Here is a 15974-nt window from a genome sequence, read left to right on the forward strand (position 1 = left end):
AGTGGAAGCTCTGCAGCTCTGCCTCAGAGAAGCGGCAATGGGCTCTGCTGAAGCTAATTTATCTAGGAGACAAACCGCATACCGCAGCAGAGTTATTGAAAGGAATAACAGACCAGACAGATTTGTGGATCTCACCGCTGAACCTACAACCAGGAATGGTCATGTGTAATAATAGTTGTGACCTGGTGGTGGCTGTGAAGCTTGTCAAGCTTACATACATACCATGCTTGCCCCACATAATCAACTTAGTGGCTCAGCTGTTTTTGAAAACCTACCCAGATTTACCAAAGCTTCTTGTCAAGGCATGCCGCATGTGTGCCCATTTCGGCAAGTTAGCTACAGCTGCCACTGACAATTCTGCAGGAGTGCTTGCAAGTGACATCTCACGAGTGGTATGCGATGTGACCACGTGATGGAACTCCACATTGCACATGCTGGCACGGCTTTGTGAGCAGCAGAGGCCAGTTGTTGAATACCAGCTCCAACACAAGACAGGTCCAGGATCATCTCATCGGCTCAGCATAGATTGGGTAACAATAAAGTGGAGAGGCTGAGGAGGAGCAGGAGCTGGTTCCTAGCACAACAGAAGCCAGTACCTACAGAAGCTTTGTCCCATCTCTCTTATGTGAATGGGGAATAAGGAGAAAGAGAGGGAGGAGGAGATGGAGAGTCGTCACTATGGTGGTGACACGGAAGTGTTGGCTGTAGGGAGCTTGGCACATATGGCAGACTTTGTGTACAGCTGCCTTTCCCGTGACCCTCGCATTATAATCTTCTTGGCCAAAAAAGAGTACCAGTTGTTCACCCTGCTGGACTCTTTCATCTCTCCTTCTTGAGGAGAGGTCTACTAGAATGGTGTTATACCCGAAAGACCTTGTGGAAAATATGTTGAAAATATTCCCATCAGACAATGCTAGCAACAGGGGGCAAGCTTATTTTCCCAACCAAGGAGGAGAGGTAAAGTGACATACACATCAGCAGATGAAGAGGTACACTGTCAAAGGCCTGGGCCAATTTCATGACACCCTCCCAGCGTCCAGGACCTGATGACCGGTTATTTTTAACAATGAAGGAAACGTTTTTAAAGATGGTCAAGCAATACTGGGCTGACCAAACCAGTGTACTTCCTAATTCCTCTGCGACCTTCAACTATTCAGTATCAAAACTGGACACCTGGCTTGAGCTGTCCCTCTATGCGTTGAAGGTGTTGTGCAATTGAATGGGGTACCCGAACCCGAACTTATGTAACTGTTCGACTAGACCAAAACATCCAGGTGTTCTCTCATCTCTAGTCAGAATGTCATGTATCTGTGTTTATAAGGAACTGATTTATATGTCTGTATACATTTTTGGTGCAAATAATTATATTGATTTTTTTTTCAGATTTTTAAGAACATTCTGATGTGAGATGTGTACTGTACATCACATGTGACCAAGACACCTCAACTCAACTTATGACTCCCAGCCATCACCAGAATTACCTCTATACTGCAGGAAGGACAATGCTTCATGTAACCTCTAAAGACAATGTAGAAAAACAAAAGTTGCACAATAGTAGAACATAAGTAGAGGCATGAATTTCATTTTCAGTAGATTGAAAAATCAGTAGTTTAAAGTGGTTGATATGTATAAAACATTTATGCAATAATAGCGAATGTAATAATTCATGCTCGACTCTTACAAACTAACCTTCCACAATTACCTAAAAGGTTTGAATTGTGTTTGCTTTTTTAGGGTCTTGGAAAACCAGATTTTTTTATACCATTGCCACAATTGCTGATTTACTGTTTTAACTTCTATTTTAGTACTTGGAAATGTGTTTACTGTTTGTGGACATGTGTTTTAAAGGTGGGCCTGACTTTATTTAAACATCCTTAAATGTTAAAAAAAAGTTAAAAAAAATTTCAAGTTTACAATCACATTTACAGTAGGTAAATTAGTATGTTTGAAACTTTTTCTAAAAACAGGATTCTTGAAGCTTTCATTCTGGAATTAACGTTACTATTCAGTAATTACCATTATGAATATTTCAAAATGCAAAGTAGTTTTTGTTAGCATTAGGTCATTTTCTTAGGTAGTTAAAGAACAGGAAGCAGCACTGGCAATTTGAAAGTGAGGGTGCACCTCTCTAAGGACTTGATCCAACAGTCATTAATAGTCAACAGTTATGCTGCACAGCCACTGAAATTAAACTAAGTTTCATTTGTCGTATTTGTCATTTTCTTAGATGCTACAAAACAGAAATAAGAATTAGGTATGTTTTTTTCTATAATCAAAATTATAAAACAGTAGAATTATTTTCTAATTACTTTATCATATTAAATGTAGCACATGTAAATGGTTGTAAAGTCAAAAGGTGGTAGAAAATGAGAATTCTGGTTATGGCAATCTACTAGATTCTGTTGCAGAAATAGAAGAAGTAACAGAAGTAGTTATTATTCTATACACAATGTTGAATAGTATTATCTATTGCATTAACTAGGCAAAAAAGGTGTTATGTTAAGTATATGTCCATGGTGCTTAAAGTATATTGTAACGTTCAAATCTCTTCATAATCCCAAATACTGGCACTAATCACTAACACTTCACAAAACATAACATTTGGTAAAACAGGCAAGTACATTGTAAGAAAATAGTTGTGCATTTTATTTATTTTTAATGGCTATAGTTAATCGTGGTAATAATAATCTTTTTTTTTACAGTAAAATCAAGTAAATATGTCATAGCATAAAACAGTGTTTCTCAACTCCAGTCCTCAAGACCCCACAACAGGTCATGTATTCAGGATTTCCTTAGTATTGCACAGGTGATAATTTCATCACCTGCTCAAGCATTAATTCCATTGCCTATGCAATACTAAGGAAATCCTGAAAACATGACCTGTTGTGGGGTCTTGAGGACTGGAGTTGAGAAACACTGGCATAAAATAACCTTCCTTGGGGACAAGCACAATCATAGAAATTGTTCTAGTAACTTGTATGCTCTTCTGATGTACGAAAGCTAACAATAATAAACAAATAGCATTGCTATCAATGTACACACAGTAGGAGTACACTTGCTGTTATTAAGAAACAGCTCTTACAATGGGCAAGGCCTGAGCAAGGTTCTAATGTTAAAGTTGTCAGTGTAACACCCAAACTATTTTTTATTTTAAATTCAGATTTTGTAGAAAAGGATTACATTTTTTATGTATTTAGTGTACCTAAGTGTATAGAACATCAGTTGTACATATCCCTGTTGAAGGATACTGTGACCACACAGATATGGGAGAAAATAATATCCTATTCAACTGCTGATTATAATAACTTTAAAACTATGTCTTTGAAAGTTTTCTGGATTTTATATTGGATCTTATAATTGTTCTCACTAGTATTTTAGCTTAAGTTTGTTAAAACAATTTTTTTGTAGAGGATCTGTCAACTGACATGTCTGTTTTAGTAAATACTCAATGTTCCCCTGAAAAGGGGTTGCCCGGTGAAAACAAGTTAGCACCTATCCGGAAGATGGACTGTAACTTTTCACATTAGAATGAAACAGCAGTGCTCATGCTTTCATTCCTACTACTTTCATTCCCTATGGTGCTGCCAATCACTGCTCTCTGCTTTTTCCAACAGTTTCATAATGAATAAATTGAGCAATGGTCAGGCATCCGACCTGTTGAGCCTTTTTTTAACAGGGAAAAAGCACCTCCATCAAGAATTAAAAAATACCCCCATCTTCAGATCAGTTCAGGTCCCAGTAGTGGGACACCAATCGATTAGCAAGTTATTAGGTGATAACTTATTTTTACTGGACAACCCCCTTTACCAACTTTTCTTATACCTCTGCATTTTGCCATTTTTTTGAGCATCTATAAATACATTGACAGCTTTGCTTTACTGATCCCCTAGTTAAAAGGGTGTGTTCCATTCCCTACACAGGGTGGCAGTGTTCGCATTGATTGAACGTTTTAAGACCAGTTTCACACATCCAACATTCATATGGATTACGATGTACGGACCATATGGACAAGCACTGTGTCTCCTACCCCAAACTTCCTCATATGACTATGGGGTTCTTGTGTTTGGCCAGTGGAGATCACTGTCTCTACTCAGTGCTTGCACATCAATTGAGCTGTTCAGCCTAAAAATTGTTCAGTAAGACCTGATCTATCATAGGCACATATGAGGCAGTTAGCTCAGATCAGGAGGCGGACTGGCTTAGTATTCCTAGCCATGTATGTGTGAAAATGGCCAAAGAGTGTACAAGACACACACTGAACTGGTAGCAACCAATTGTCAATTTATTAATAACTGTCACATCTCCAACAGGACAGTATTTATTCTGCTGGCAACGCTGGTGATAGAAGAAGTGTTTGAACCAGAAGTTCTGGACGGCTCAGCATCTGTCCAGCCACTAAGATTTGGGTAGCTGGAACCTGCAGTGCCATACTTTCTGGCAGCATGGGCGTGTGTGCTTTCCAACCAAATGGAGAGTACAACAGTCTACTAAAGCTTCCAGGTTACTTCTGGAAGCTGCCAGATGTAGTTTTTTGATTCCCGGGGTTAGGTCTATAGTTTCTGTTCCTGTGTTGTATTTGTGCTTTTCTGTTTTCACTTCAGCTTGTTTATTGACTTTTCTCTTGCCTGACAATTTTGTTTCTTTGCTACCCTCTTGGTTTTGACCCAGCTACCTGACCATCCTCTTTTGCCAGCTTGTGCAACTGAACAGCAGCTGACTCTGGGGCTCTTGCACAGGGACCCCAGTGTTAAGATACCTTCACACTGAGCAACTTTACAATGAGAACGATAACGATCCGTGACGTTGCAGCGTCCTGGATAGTGATCTCGTTGTGTTTGACACGCAGCAGCGATCAGGATCCCGCTGTGACATCGCTGGTTGTAGCTAGAAGTCCAGAACTTTATTTGGTCATCAGGTCGGCCTGATTCGTCATGTTTGACAGCAAAAGCAATGATGCCAGCAATGTTTTTACATGGAGCTAACAACCAGCGGGAACTATAAGTACGTCACTGGATCGCTCCTGCATCGTTCTGGTGTTGCCATGTTTGACGTCTCTATAGCGACCTAAACAGCAATGCTGCAGCGATCGGCTCGTTGGCTATATCGCTGTAGCGTCGCTGAATGTGACGGTACCTTAAATCCAGATCCCTGCCATTCGGACCCGTAGAAGTGCAGCAGCACGAAACGGCCATCGTCCGTCCATTCCACATTCTCCCTTAAATTTACCTGCATGTATTTTCAATAAAGGCTCGTAATACACAGGACTGGTGAGTGCACTTCTATTTTTTCTGCTTATGGATTTTCGTTCTTGACTCATTTTGGTGCACCCGAATGTCCGTTTTGGTGTCTTTTGGACTCTGCAGCGGCACATAGCAGTAGGCGTTTGGGGAAGTGTCAGGTAGCAGTGCCATGTTATTTTTTCCTTGCTACATTGACAAATTCACTTTAACCCCTTCACAACATGCACCGTACTAATACGTCACATGTCGTGTCTTCCCCTTTGATGTGGGCTCCGGTAATGAGCCCACATCTTTCCCGGGACATGTCAGCTGTTTTGAACAGCTAACATGTGCCCTCAATAGCTGCAGATAGAATCGCGATCCACTTACGGCTATAAACCCGTTAAATGCCACTGTCAAACTCTGAAAGCGGAATTTAATGTGCACTTTCGGCCATTGGGACGGAAATCCGCCCACTGGTGACCCCTGTCACATGATCGCGGGTCATCGGTTCCTTGGCTCTATGGTTGTCACTGCTGGCTTGCGCGGTGAGCGCCGCCCAGTGGTCAGCCCTCATACCTAGTGAGTAATTCAGCTACATATCGGCAATCTGATCATCGCCTATATATAGCATAGCCGATCGAGTTATGGCAGCTTCTAGTCTGCCATGGAAACTATTGAAGCATGCCAAAAGTAAAAAAAAAATGTTTTTAAAAATATAAAAAAAATATAAAAGATCAAATCATCCCCCTTTCGCCCTATTCAAAATAAAACAATAAAAAAATCAAACATACTGTACTTGGTATCGCCGCTATCAGAATCGCCCGATCTATCAATAAAAAAAAGGTTTAACCTGATCGCTAAACAGAGTAGCGAGAAAGAAATCGAAATTCCAGAATTACATTTTTTTTGTCGCAGCGACATTGCATTAAAATGCAATAATGGGTGGTCAAAAGAACGTATTTGCACTAATGTGGTATCATTAAAAACGTCAGCTTGGCATTAACAAATAAGCCCTCACCCGACCCTAGATCAAGAAAAATGGAGACGCTACAGGTATCGGAAAATGATGCTTTTTTTTAACAAAGTTTGGAATTTTTTTTTCACCATTTAGATAAAAAATAACCTAGACATGTTTGGTGTCCCTGAACTCACAATGACCTGGAGAATCATAATGGAAGGTCAGTTTTAGCATTTAGTGAACCTAGCAAAAAAGCCAAACAAAAAACAAGTGTGGGATTGCACTTTTTTTTGCGATTTCATTTTTTTCCCAATTTTTGAGTACACAGTATGGTAAAACCAATGGTGTATTTCAAAAGTACAACTCGTCCAGCAAAAAAGAAGCCCTCACATGGCCATATTGATGGAAAAATAAAAAACATATGTCTCTGGGAAGAAGGGGAGCGAAAAACAGAAACGCAAAAATGATAAAGGGCACCATCAGGAAAGGGTTATATTGCGTAAGCTGCTTTACAGATCAGTGTAAGCTCATGGTGTAAAGAACTTTGATTTGGCAAAGCTTTACAATGCTACACCTTTGTATGTCTGTGTTTCTAGAGATACTCTGCATTGCTTAAAATGCAAAAAACTAGAGCTTCTCTTGCACAGTTCTTTTCTTGCATTTGTGTGCAAAGTACTTCATTTCTATACACATGCATTTTTGTCTAGACAGAAGCTAATGGAATACAGAACACCTAGATATTTTGCCAGGGACAAATGAAGCCACAAAAGCACAGTGCCTGTTGTGGTTTCAAATTTCACCATTGATTTACAGCCAACATCTGGTGGAAAAATAGCTGCCAAGCTTAAGAAAAAAATGACATTTTGGTAACAATTCTATGTGTAAACTCTCTCAAATATGGTTAATTGCTATATGCACGAGACATTTTAATAGCAGAAACGAAGCATACATATACAGATTTATTTTGGTCTGAACTAAACACCAGTATATAACTGAATTGCTTGTTATTTTTAATTTGTTATCACTTGCTGATTTATGATTAGTTTGAACCTAGATTTTTCAGATAATATTGGCATTCACAGGTTATTATTTTAAATAATATGTACTGTATGATAATATTAGTATTATGTTAGCTATAAAATATTCAATTGCAATAGAATCATTTTATGGAAAATATGCAAATCATTTTTAATAAAAAAATGTTTTTATATAAAATTAGTTTAAAGTAATTTTGTTGCACATGTTGCTATAAAATAATTTTAATATACAATATTTTATTTGCAAATTATGCAATATAAACTATGTTTAGGATATATAGCACATCTATAAATTTGTAATGAATCCATCTGTTGTATACCGTTATGTCCATATATATTTGGACAGAGACAACATTTTTCTAATTTTGGTTATAGACATTACCACAATGAATTTTAAACAAAACAATTCAGATGCAGTTGAAGTTCAGACTTTCAGCTTTCATTTGAGGGTATCCACATTAAAATTTGATGAAGGGTTTAGGAGTTTCAGCTCCTTAATATGTGCCACCCTGTTTTTAAAGGGACCAAAAGTAATTGGACAATTGACTCCAAGGCTATTTCACAGACAGGTGTGGGCAATCCCTTCATTATGTCATTCTCAATTAAGCAGATAAAAGGTTTGGAGTTGATTTGAGGTGTGGTGCTTGCATTTGGAAAGTTTTGCTGTGAAGTAAACATGCTGTCAAAGGAGCTCCCCATGCAGGTGAAATAAGCCATCCTTAAGCTGCAAAAACAGAAAAAACCCATCTGAGAAATTGCTACAATATTAGGAGTGGCAAAATCTACAGTTTGGTACATCCTGAGAAAGAAAGAAAGCACTGGTGAACTCATCAATGCAAAAAGACCTGGGCGCCCACGGAAGACAACAGTGGTGGATGATCGCAGAATAATCTCCATGGTGAAGAGAAACCCCTTCACAACAGCCAACCAAATGAACAACACTCTCCAGGAGGTAGGCTTATCAATATCCAAATCTAGAGAGAAGACTTCATGAAAGTAAATACAGAGGGTTCACTGCACGGTGCAAGCCACTCATAAGCATCAAGAATAAAAAGGCTAGACTGGACTATGCTAAAAAAACATATAAAAAAGCCAGCACAGTTCTGGAATAACATTCTTTGGACAGATTAAACCAAGATGAACCTCTACCAGAATGATGGAAAGAGAAAAGTATGGTGAAGGCGTGGTACAGCTCATGATCCAAAGCATACCACTTCATCTGTAAAACACGGCGGAGGCAGTGTGATGGCTGGGGCATGCATGGCTGCCAGTGGCACTGGGTCACTAGTGTTTTTTTGATGATGTGACACAGGACAGAAGCAGTCGAATGAATTCTGAGGTATTCAGAGACATACTGTGTGCTCAGATCCAGCCAAATGCAGCAAAACTGATTGGTCGTCGTTTCATACTACAGATGGACAATGACCCAAAACATAAAGCCAAACCAACCCAGGAGTTTATTAAAGCAAAGAAGTGGAATATTCTTGAATAGCCAAGTCAGTCACCTGATCTCAACCCAATTGAGCATGCATTTCATTTGTTAAAGACTAAACTTCAGACAGAAAGGCCCACAAACAAACAGCAACTGAAAACCACCGCAGTGAAGGCCTGGCAGAGCATCAAAAAGGAGGAAACACAGCGCCTGGTGATGTCCATGAGTTCAAGACCTCAGGCAGTCATTGCCAACAAAGGGTTTTCAACCAAGTACTAAAATGAACATTTTATTTAAAATTATTGAATCTGTCCAATTACTTTTGGTCCCTTTAAAAACAGGGTGGCACTTGTTAAGGAGCTGAAACTCCTAAACCCTTCATCCAATTTTAATGGGGGTACTCTCAAATGAAAGCTGAAAGTCTGAACTTCAACTGCATTTTATTTAAAATTATTGAATATGTCCAATTACTTTTGGTCCCTTTAAAAACAGGGTGGCACTTGTTAAGGAGCTGAAACTCCTAAACCCTTCATCCAATTTTAATGGGGATACTCTCAAATGAAAGCTGAAAGTCTGAACTTCAACTGCATCTGAATTGTTTTGTTTAAAATTCATTATGGTAATGTCTAAAACCAAAATTAGAAAAATGTTGTTTCTGTCCAAATATATATGGACCTAACTGTATATATTACTATCATCATTTCTACTACTTTCTATTTATCACCGCTCATTCATTAGCTCACGAAATGTATGCATGTATTTTATATGGAGTCTGTTTGGGATTTGCTCTAAAAAAAGGTAGCCTGGAACAAAGATGTTAATATTAAAATACTGTACATCTTTATTCATTGTAAATTATTTTCTTTTATTCTTTTACTTTTTATAGCTTTGTTTAAAGGGGTATTCCCATCTCCAAGATCCTATCCCAATATGTGGTAGGTTTAATAATAATAATAATAATAGCAAATACCTAATACTCTAATTAGAAATGTATAGTTTTTTATTATTCTCTGTGTCTCTTTCCTCATGTGCGGGCATTATAGGACTTTAGGTATCCATTGTTACGACCACAAGCAACTAGCTAACTGTCACTTTACCTAAGGTTTTGCAGTGCCTGCACCGGAGGAAAGAGACATGGTGAATCATAAAATCTATACTACAATTCTAACCAGAGGTATTTGCTATTATTATTATAATTAAACTGCTACATATTGGTATAAGATCTTGGCGAAAGGAATACACCTTTAACTTTAAAAGATCATTTCTTGTTTGCCAAAGATTGTAAGTATTTATTTATTGTTTGTGAACAAAGCTTTCAAAGAACGTTATTTAGCCAAATGCAATCTTTTTTTATACTTTTTCCACAGATTCTTAATATGAAATAATAAACTATAAAAAGAAGTTTTTACAAAACTTTTCTCTAGTAGTAAAATTATTTCTGTCTGAGGAACATACTAATTTTTCTTTAAGAAATAGTCCATATGAAGGGCAAATTAAAATATTATTGCTGTATATGTACAGAGTGATGTTGTAGAACTGTGACCAAACCCCTCTTGTAGAATGCATCTACTCTGATTAGTTGCATATGCAACTAATCAGCTTCTTTTGAAGAAGATGGGGTTAAAATACCATTTTATGAGTTCGCTAAATCTTTATAGAAGCTCACTTCTTGATATAAAACAGGCAAACCCGCATTTTAGCATCCTTATTTCCTATTATTTCACATGGAACAAACTTGTCAGGCTGGCACAACTCCTTTAAAATAAAATCCTAAAAAAAATTGCCATTCTCTCCCTTCTGCTGAGTGACAACACAGAAGAAGACAGCTGCAGCCATTTCAAGAGTTGATGGAAGGGGATTTGGGGTTTCAGTGCAGTGCACCCAAAACACTGCACATAAAGGGACTGCTGGCATGACCATGCACATAGATAAGTTTCAACATTCCTGTATAGAATTGTCAGCTGTGTTGATCACTTTAAATAAAAAGCTAAATGATAAACAAAAAAATAGGTATATTTTAGAGAGTACAGAAGTGAAAATGGCAGAACTCACCACATAAAATCTTTATTGATCCATTTCAAGCAAAATAAGCTGAGGTAGGGAGAGTAAGAGCGTAACACAGATAAGGGCAGTTTTATGTCAACTGACACATCTATGATCCTGTTTGTATGATTGTATTGTTCTGATATATATATATATATATATATATATATATACACTCATAACGATATTATAAGCCAAGAACAAGTCTCTTTTGATTATTTCTAGGATTTTTAGTATATAAATAAGTATAAAATATTGCTTTTCAACTTTTTTTATGTTTGAAACCACACTGCACTCACTGTATTTACATAAAACTGAGACTGAGCAACGGCTCTCCATTTTTAATAATAGTCTTCTTAGAGGACACTGAAGCCCAAAGGGCATATTACACTCGGGTCTTTGTCACCTTAATAATAATAATAATGATTTTATTTATTTAGAGCCAACATATTCCGTAGCGCTTTACATTATAGAGGGGACTTGAACAGACAATAGACATTACAGCATAACAAAAATCACAGTTCAAAATAGATACCAAGAGGAATGAGGGCCCTGCTCACAGGCTTACAAACTATGAGGAAAAGGGGAGACACGAGAGGTGGATGGTAACAATTGCTTTCGTTGTTCAGACCAGCCATAGTGTAAGAAATGGGTGTTCATTTAAAGCTGCATGAACCAGTTAACAGCCTAAATATGTAACAGTACAGATACAGAGGGCTAAATAATGCATAAAGTGTATGAGAACATAATGCGAGGACCTGATTTTGGTTTAAGTTTTTTGAATGGGCCACACAGAGATAGATAGGTTAATGCGTTGAGGCGGTAGGCCAGTCTGAACAAATGCATTTTTAGGGCACGCTTAACCCCTTCCCGACCTGTGACGCCACGTAGGCGTCATGAAAGTCAATGCCAATCCGACCTGTGACGCCTATGTGGCGTCATGGAGGGAATCGCGTCCCTGCAGATCGGATGAAAGGGTTAACTCCAATTTCACCCGACCTGCAGGGACAGGGGGAGTGGTACTTCAGCCCAGGGGTGGTGGCTTCACCCCCTCCCCCCCCCGTGGCAACGATCGCCCTGATTGGCTGTTGATAGTGAAACAGCCAATCAGAGCGATTTGTAATATTTCACCTATGAAAACTGGTGAAATATTACAATCCAGCCATGGCCGATGCTGCAATATCATCGGCCATGGCTGGAAACCCTGATCTGCCCCCCCCACCACTAGGGTTGAGTGAAACGGGTCGGTCATTTTCAGAAGTCGCCGACTTTTGGCAAAGTCGGGTTTCATGAAACCCGACCCGATCCCTGTGTGGGGTCGACCATGCGGTACGCGACTTTCACGCCAAAGTCACGTTTCAATGACTCGAAAAGTGCCATTTCTCAGCCAATGAAGGTGGACGCAGAGTGTGGGCAGCGTGATGACATAGGTCTCAGTCCCCACCGTCTTAGAGAAGGGCATTGCAGTGATTGGCTTGCTTTCTGCGGCGTCACAGGGGCTATAAAGGGGCGTTCCCGCCGACCGCCATCTTACTGCTGCTGATCTGAGCATAGGGAGAGGTTGTTGCCGCTTCGTCAGAAGCAGGGATAGCGTTAGGCAGGGTACATTAACCCCCAAACCGCTTGTGCTGTAGCGATTTCCACTGTCCAACACCACCTTTTCTTAGCAGGGACAGTGGAGGCTACATTTTTTTTTTCCTCAGCGCTGTAGCTCATTGGGCTGCCCTAGAAGGCTCCCAGATAGCTGCATTGCTGTTTGTACACTGCTGTGCAAACCAACTGCTTTTTTCAAAGCACAAATCCTGTTGCTCCTTCCTTTCTGCACAGCTTTCTTGTTTGTTTGTCCACACTTTTGACTTTTTTGTGCAGCAGTCCACTCCTTGTTATTGCTGCCTGCCATACATTGCTGAGATTACTGCAGGGAGATAGTAATTGTAGGACAGTCCCTTTTTTTTTTTGTTTCGTTATATCTCTTCAAGCCACTTTCTGCCACAGAAAATATACTCTAATACAGTGGCCCAGATTTATTCACCAGTCTCCCTGAAGAAGAAAAGGGTGCAGATTAAAATTGGCAAATCTGTATCAGTGGCAGTCCTGTGTGTGGCATCTGTGTCTCATTTTCTGGCACAGAAAACATACAGTCTAACAGTGGGCCTGATTTCTTGCCAATTCTCCCATAAATAAAAAAAAATAGTGGGAGATTAAGATTGGCAATTTTGCCTCAGTGCCAGTGCTGTGTGTGGCATCTGTCTCTAATTTTGTGCCACATTAAACCTAGTGTGTAATACTGGGCCAGATTTCTTTTAAATTCTCCGTGAAAAAAAAAAATAGTGGGAGATTAAGATTGGCAATTCTGCTTCAGTGCCACTCCTGTGTGTGCCACCTGTCTCAAATTGTGTGCCACATTAAACCTAGTGTGTAATACTGGGCCAGATTTCTTTTAAATTCTCCCTGAAAAAAAAAATAGTGGGATATTAAGATTGGCATTTCTGCTTCAGTGCCACTCCTGTGTGTGCCACCTGTCTCAAATTGTGTGCCACATTAAACCTAGTGTGTAATACTGGGCCAGATTTCTTTTAAATTCTCCCTGAAAAAAAAAAATAGTGGGAGATTAAGATTGGCATTTCTGCTTCAGTGCCACTCCTGTGTGTGCCACCTGTCTCAAATTTTGTGCCACATTAAACCTAGTGTATAATACTGGGCCAGATTTCTTTTCAATTCTCCCTGAAAAAAAAAAGTAGTGGGAGATTAAGATTGGCATTTCTGCTTCAGTGCCACTCCTGTGTGTGCCACCTGTCTCAAATTGTGTGCCACATTAAACCTAGTGTGTAATACTGGGCCAGATTTCTTTTAAATTCTCCCTGAAAAAAAAAATAGTGGGAGATTAAGATTGGCATTTCTGCTTCAGTGCCACTCCTGTGTGTGCCACCTGTCTCAAATTGTGTGCCACATTAAACCTAGTGTGTAATACTGGGCCAGATTTCTTTTAAATTCTCCCTGAAAAAAAAAAATAGTGGGAGATTAAGATTGGTATTTCTGCTTCAGTACCACTCCTGTGTGTGCCACCTGTCTCAAATTTTGTGCCACATTAAACCTAGTGTATAATACTGGGCCAGATTTCTTTTCAATTCTCCCTGAAAAAAAAAAAGTAGTGGGAGATTAAGATTGGCATTTCTGCTTCAGTGCCACTCCTGTGTGTGCCACCTGTCTCAAATTTTGTGCCACATTAAACCTAGTGTGTAATACTGGGCCAGATTTCTTTTCAATTCTCCCTGAAAAAATAAAAATAGTGTGATATTAAGATTGGCATTTCTGCTTCAGTGCCACTCCTGTGTGTGCCACCTGTCTCAAATTTTGTGCCACATTGAACCTAGTGTGTAATACTGGGCCAGATTTCTTTTAAATTCTCCCTGAAAAAGAATAGTGGGAGATTAAGATTGGCATTTCTGCTTCAGTGCCATTCCTGTGTGTGCCACCTGTCTCAGATTTTGTGCCACATTAAACCTAGTGTGTAACACTGGGCCAGATTTCTTTTCAATTCTCCCTGAAAAAAAAAGTGAGAGATTAAGATTGGCATTTCTGCTTCATTGCCACTCCTGTGTGTGCCACCTGTCTCAAATTGTGTGCCACATTAAACCTAGTGTGTAATACTGGGCCAGATTTCTTTTAAATTCTCCCTGAAAAAAAAAATAGTGGGAGATTAAGATTGGCATTTCTGCTTCAGTGCCACTCCTGTGTGTGCCACCTGTCTCAAATTGTGTGCCACATTAAACCTAGTGTGTAATACTGGGCCAGATTTCTTTTAAATTCTCCCTGAAAGGAGATTAAGATTGGCATTTCTGCTTCAGTGCCACTCCTGTGTGTGCCACCTGTCTCAAATTTTGTGCCACATTAAACCTAGTGTGTAATACTGGGCCAGATTTCTTTTAAATTCTCCCTGAAAAAAAAATAGTGGGAGATTAAGATTGGCATTTCTGCTTCAGTGCCACTCCTGTGTGTGCCACCTGTCTCATATTTTGTGCCACATTAAACCTAGTGTATAATACTGGGCCAGATTTCTTTTCAATTCTCCCTGAAAAAAAAAAAGTAGTGGGAGATTAAGATTGGCATTTCTGCTTCAGTGCCACTCCTGTGTGTGCCACCTGTCTCAAATTTTGTGCCACATTAAACCTAGTGTGTAATACTGGGCCAGATTTCTTTTCAATTCTCCCTGAAAAAATAAAAATAGTGGGATATTAAGATTGGCATTTCTGCTTCAGTGCCACTCCTGTGTGTGCCACCTGTCTCAAATTGTGTGCCACATTAAACCTAGTGTGTAATACTGGGCCAGATTTCTTTTAAATTCTCCCTGAAAAAAATAGTGGGAGATTAAGATTGGCATTTCTGCTTCAGTGCCATTCCTGTGTGTGCCACCTGTCTCAGATTTTGTGCCACATTAAACCTAGTGTGTAACACTGGGCCAGATTTCTTTTCAATTCTCCCTGAAAAAATAAAAATAGTGGGAGATTAAGATTGGCATTTCTGCTTCAGTGCCACTCCTGTGTGTGCCACCTGTCTCAAATTTTGTGCCACATTAAACCTAGTGTGTAATACTGGGCCAGATTTCTTTTAAATTCTCCCTGGAAAAAAATAGTGGGAGATTAAGATTGGCATTTCTGCTTCAGTGCCACTCCTGTGTGTGCCACCTGTCTCAAATTGTGTGCCACATTAAACCTAGTGTGTAATACTGGGCCAGATTTCTTTTAAATTCTCCCTGAAAAAAAAAAATAGTGGGAGATTAAGATTGGCATTTCTGCTTCAGTGCCATTCCTGTGTGTGCCACCTGTCTCAGATTTTGTGCCACATTAAACCTAGTGTGTAACCCTGGGCCAGATTTCTTTTCAATTCTCCCTGAAAAAATAAAAATAGTGGGAGATTAAGATTGGCAATTCTGCCTCATTGCCAGTGCTGTGTGCGCCACCTGTCTCAAATTTTGTGCCACATTAAACCTAGTGTGTAATACTTGGCCAGATTTCTTTTCAATTCTCCCTGAAAAAAAAAAGTGGGAGATTAAGATTGGCATTTCTGCTTCATTGCCACTCCTGTGTGTGCCACCTGTCTCAAATTGTGTGCCACATTAAACCTAGTGTGTAATACTGGGCCAGATTTCTTTTAAATTCTCCCTAAAAAAAAAAATAGTGGGAGATTAAGATTGGCATTTCTGCTTCAGTGCCACTCCTGTGTGTGCCACCTGTCTCAAATTTTGTGCCACATTAAACCTAGTGTGTAATACTGGGCCAGAT

The 15974-nt window shown here is 39.4% G+C and overlaps 1 protein-coding gene and 1 long non-coding RNA gene across 3 annotated transcripts in view; one reads left to right on the forward strand and one right to left on the reverse strand.

Annotated features, from left to right (window-relative positions):
- The window catches only part of THBS2 (thrombospondin 2), an 800800-nt gene extending 793405 nt beyond the window's left edge, over positions 1-7395 (forward strand). For both annotated transcript variants that reach the window (XM_069769328.1, XM_069769329.1), the window contains exon 22: positions 1384-7395. In XM_069769328.1, the coding sequence (XP_069625429.1) occupies positions 1384-1391 (8 nt within the window). In that variant the 3' untranslated portion in view covers positions 1392-7395. The remainder of the gene's footprint in view (positions 1-1383) is intronic.
- LOC138681651 (uncharacterized) overlaps positions 1-15974 on the reverse strand; it is a 242972-nt gene that overhangs the window by 8492 nt on the left and 218506 nt on the right. The window lies entirely within an intron of this gene.

The sequence above is a fragment of the Ranitomeya imitator genome, chromosome 5 (genome assembly GCF_032444005.1).
Source record: "Ranitomeya imitator isolate aRanImi1 chromosome 5, aRanImi1.pri, whole genome shotgun sequence".
Lineage (NCBI taxonomy): Eukaryota > Metazoa > Chordata > Amphibia > Anura > Dendrobatidae > Ranitomeya > Ranitomeya imitator.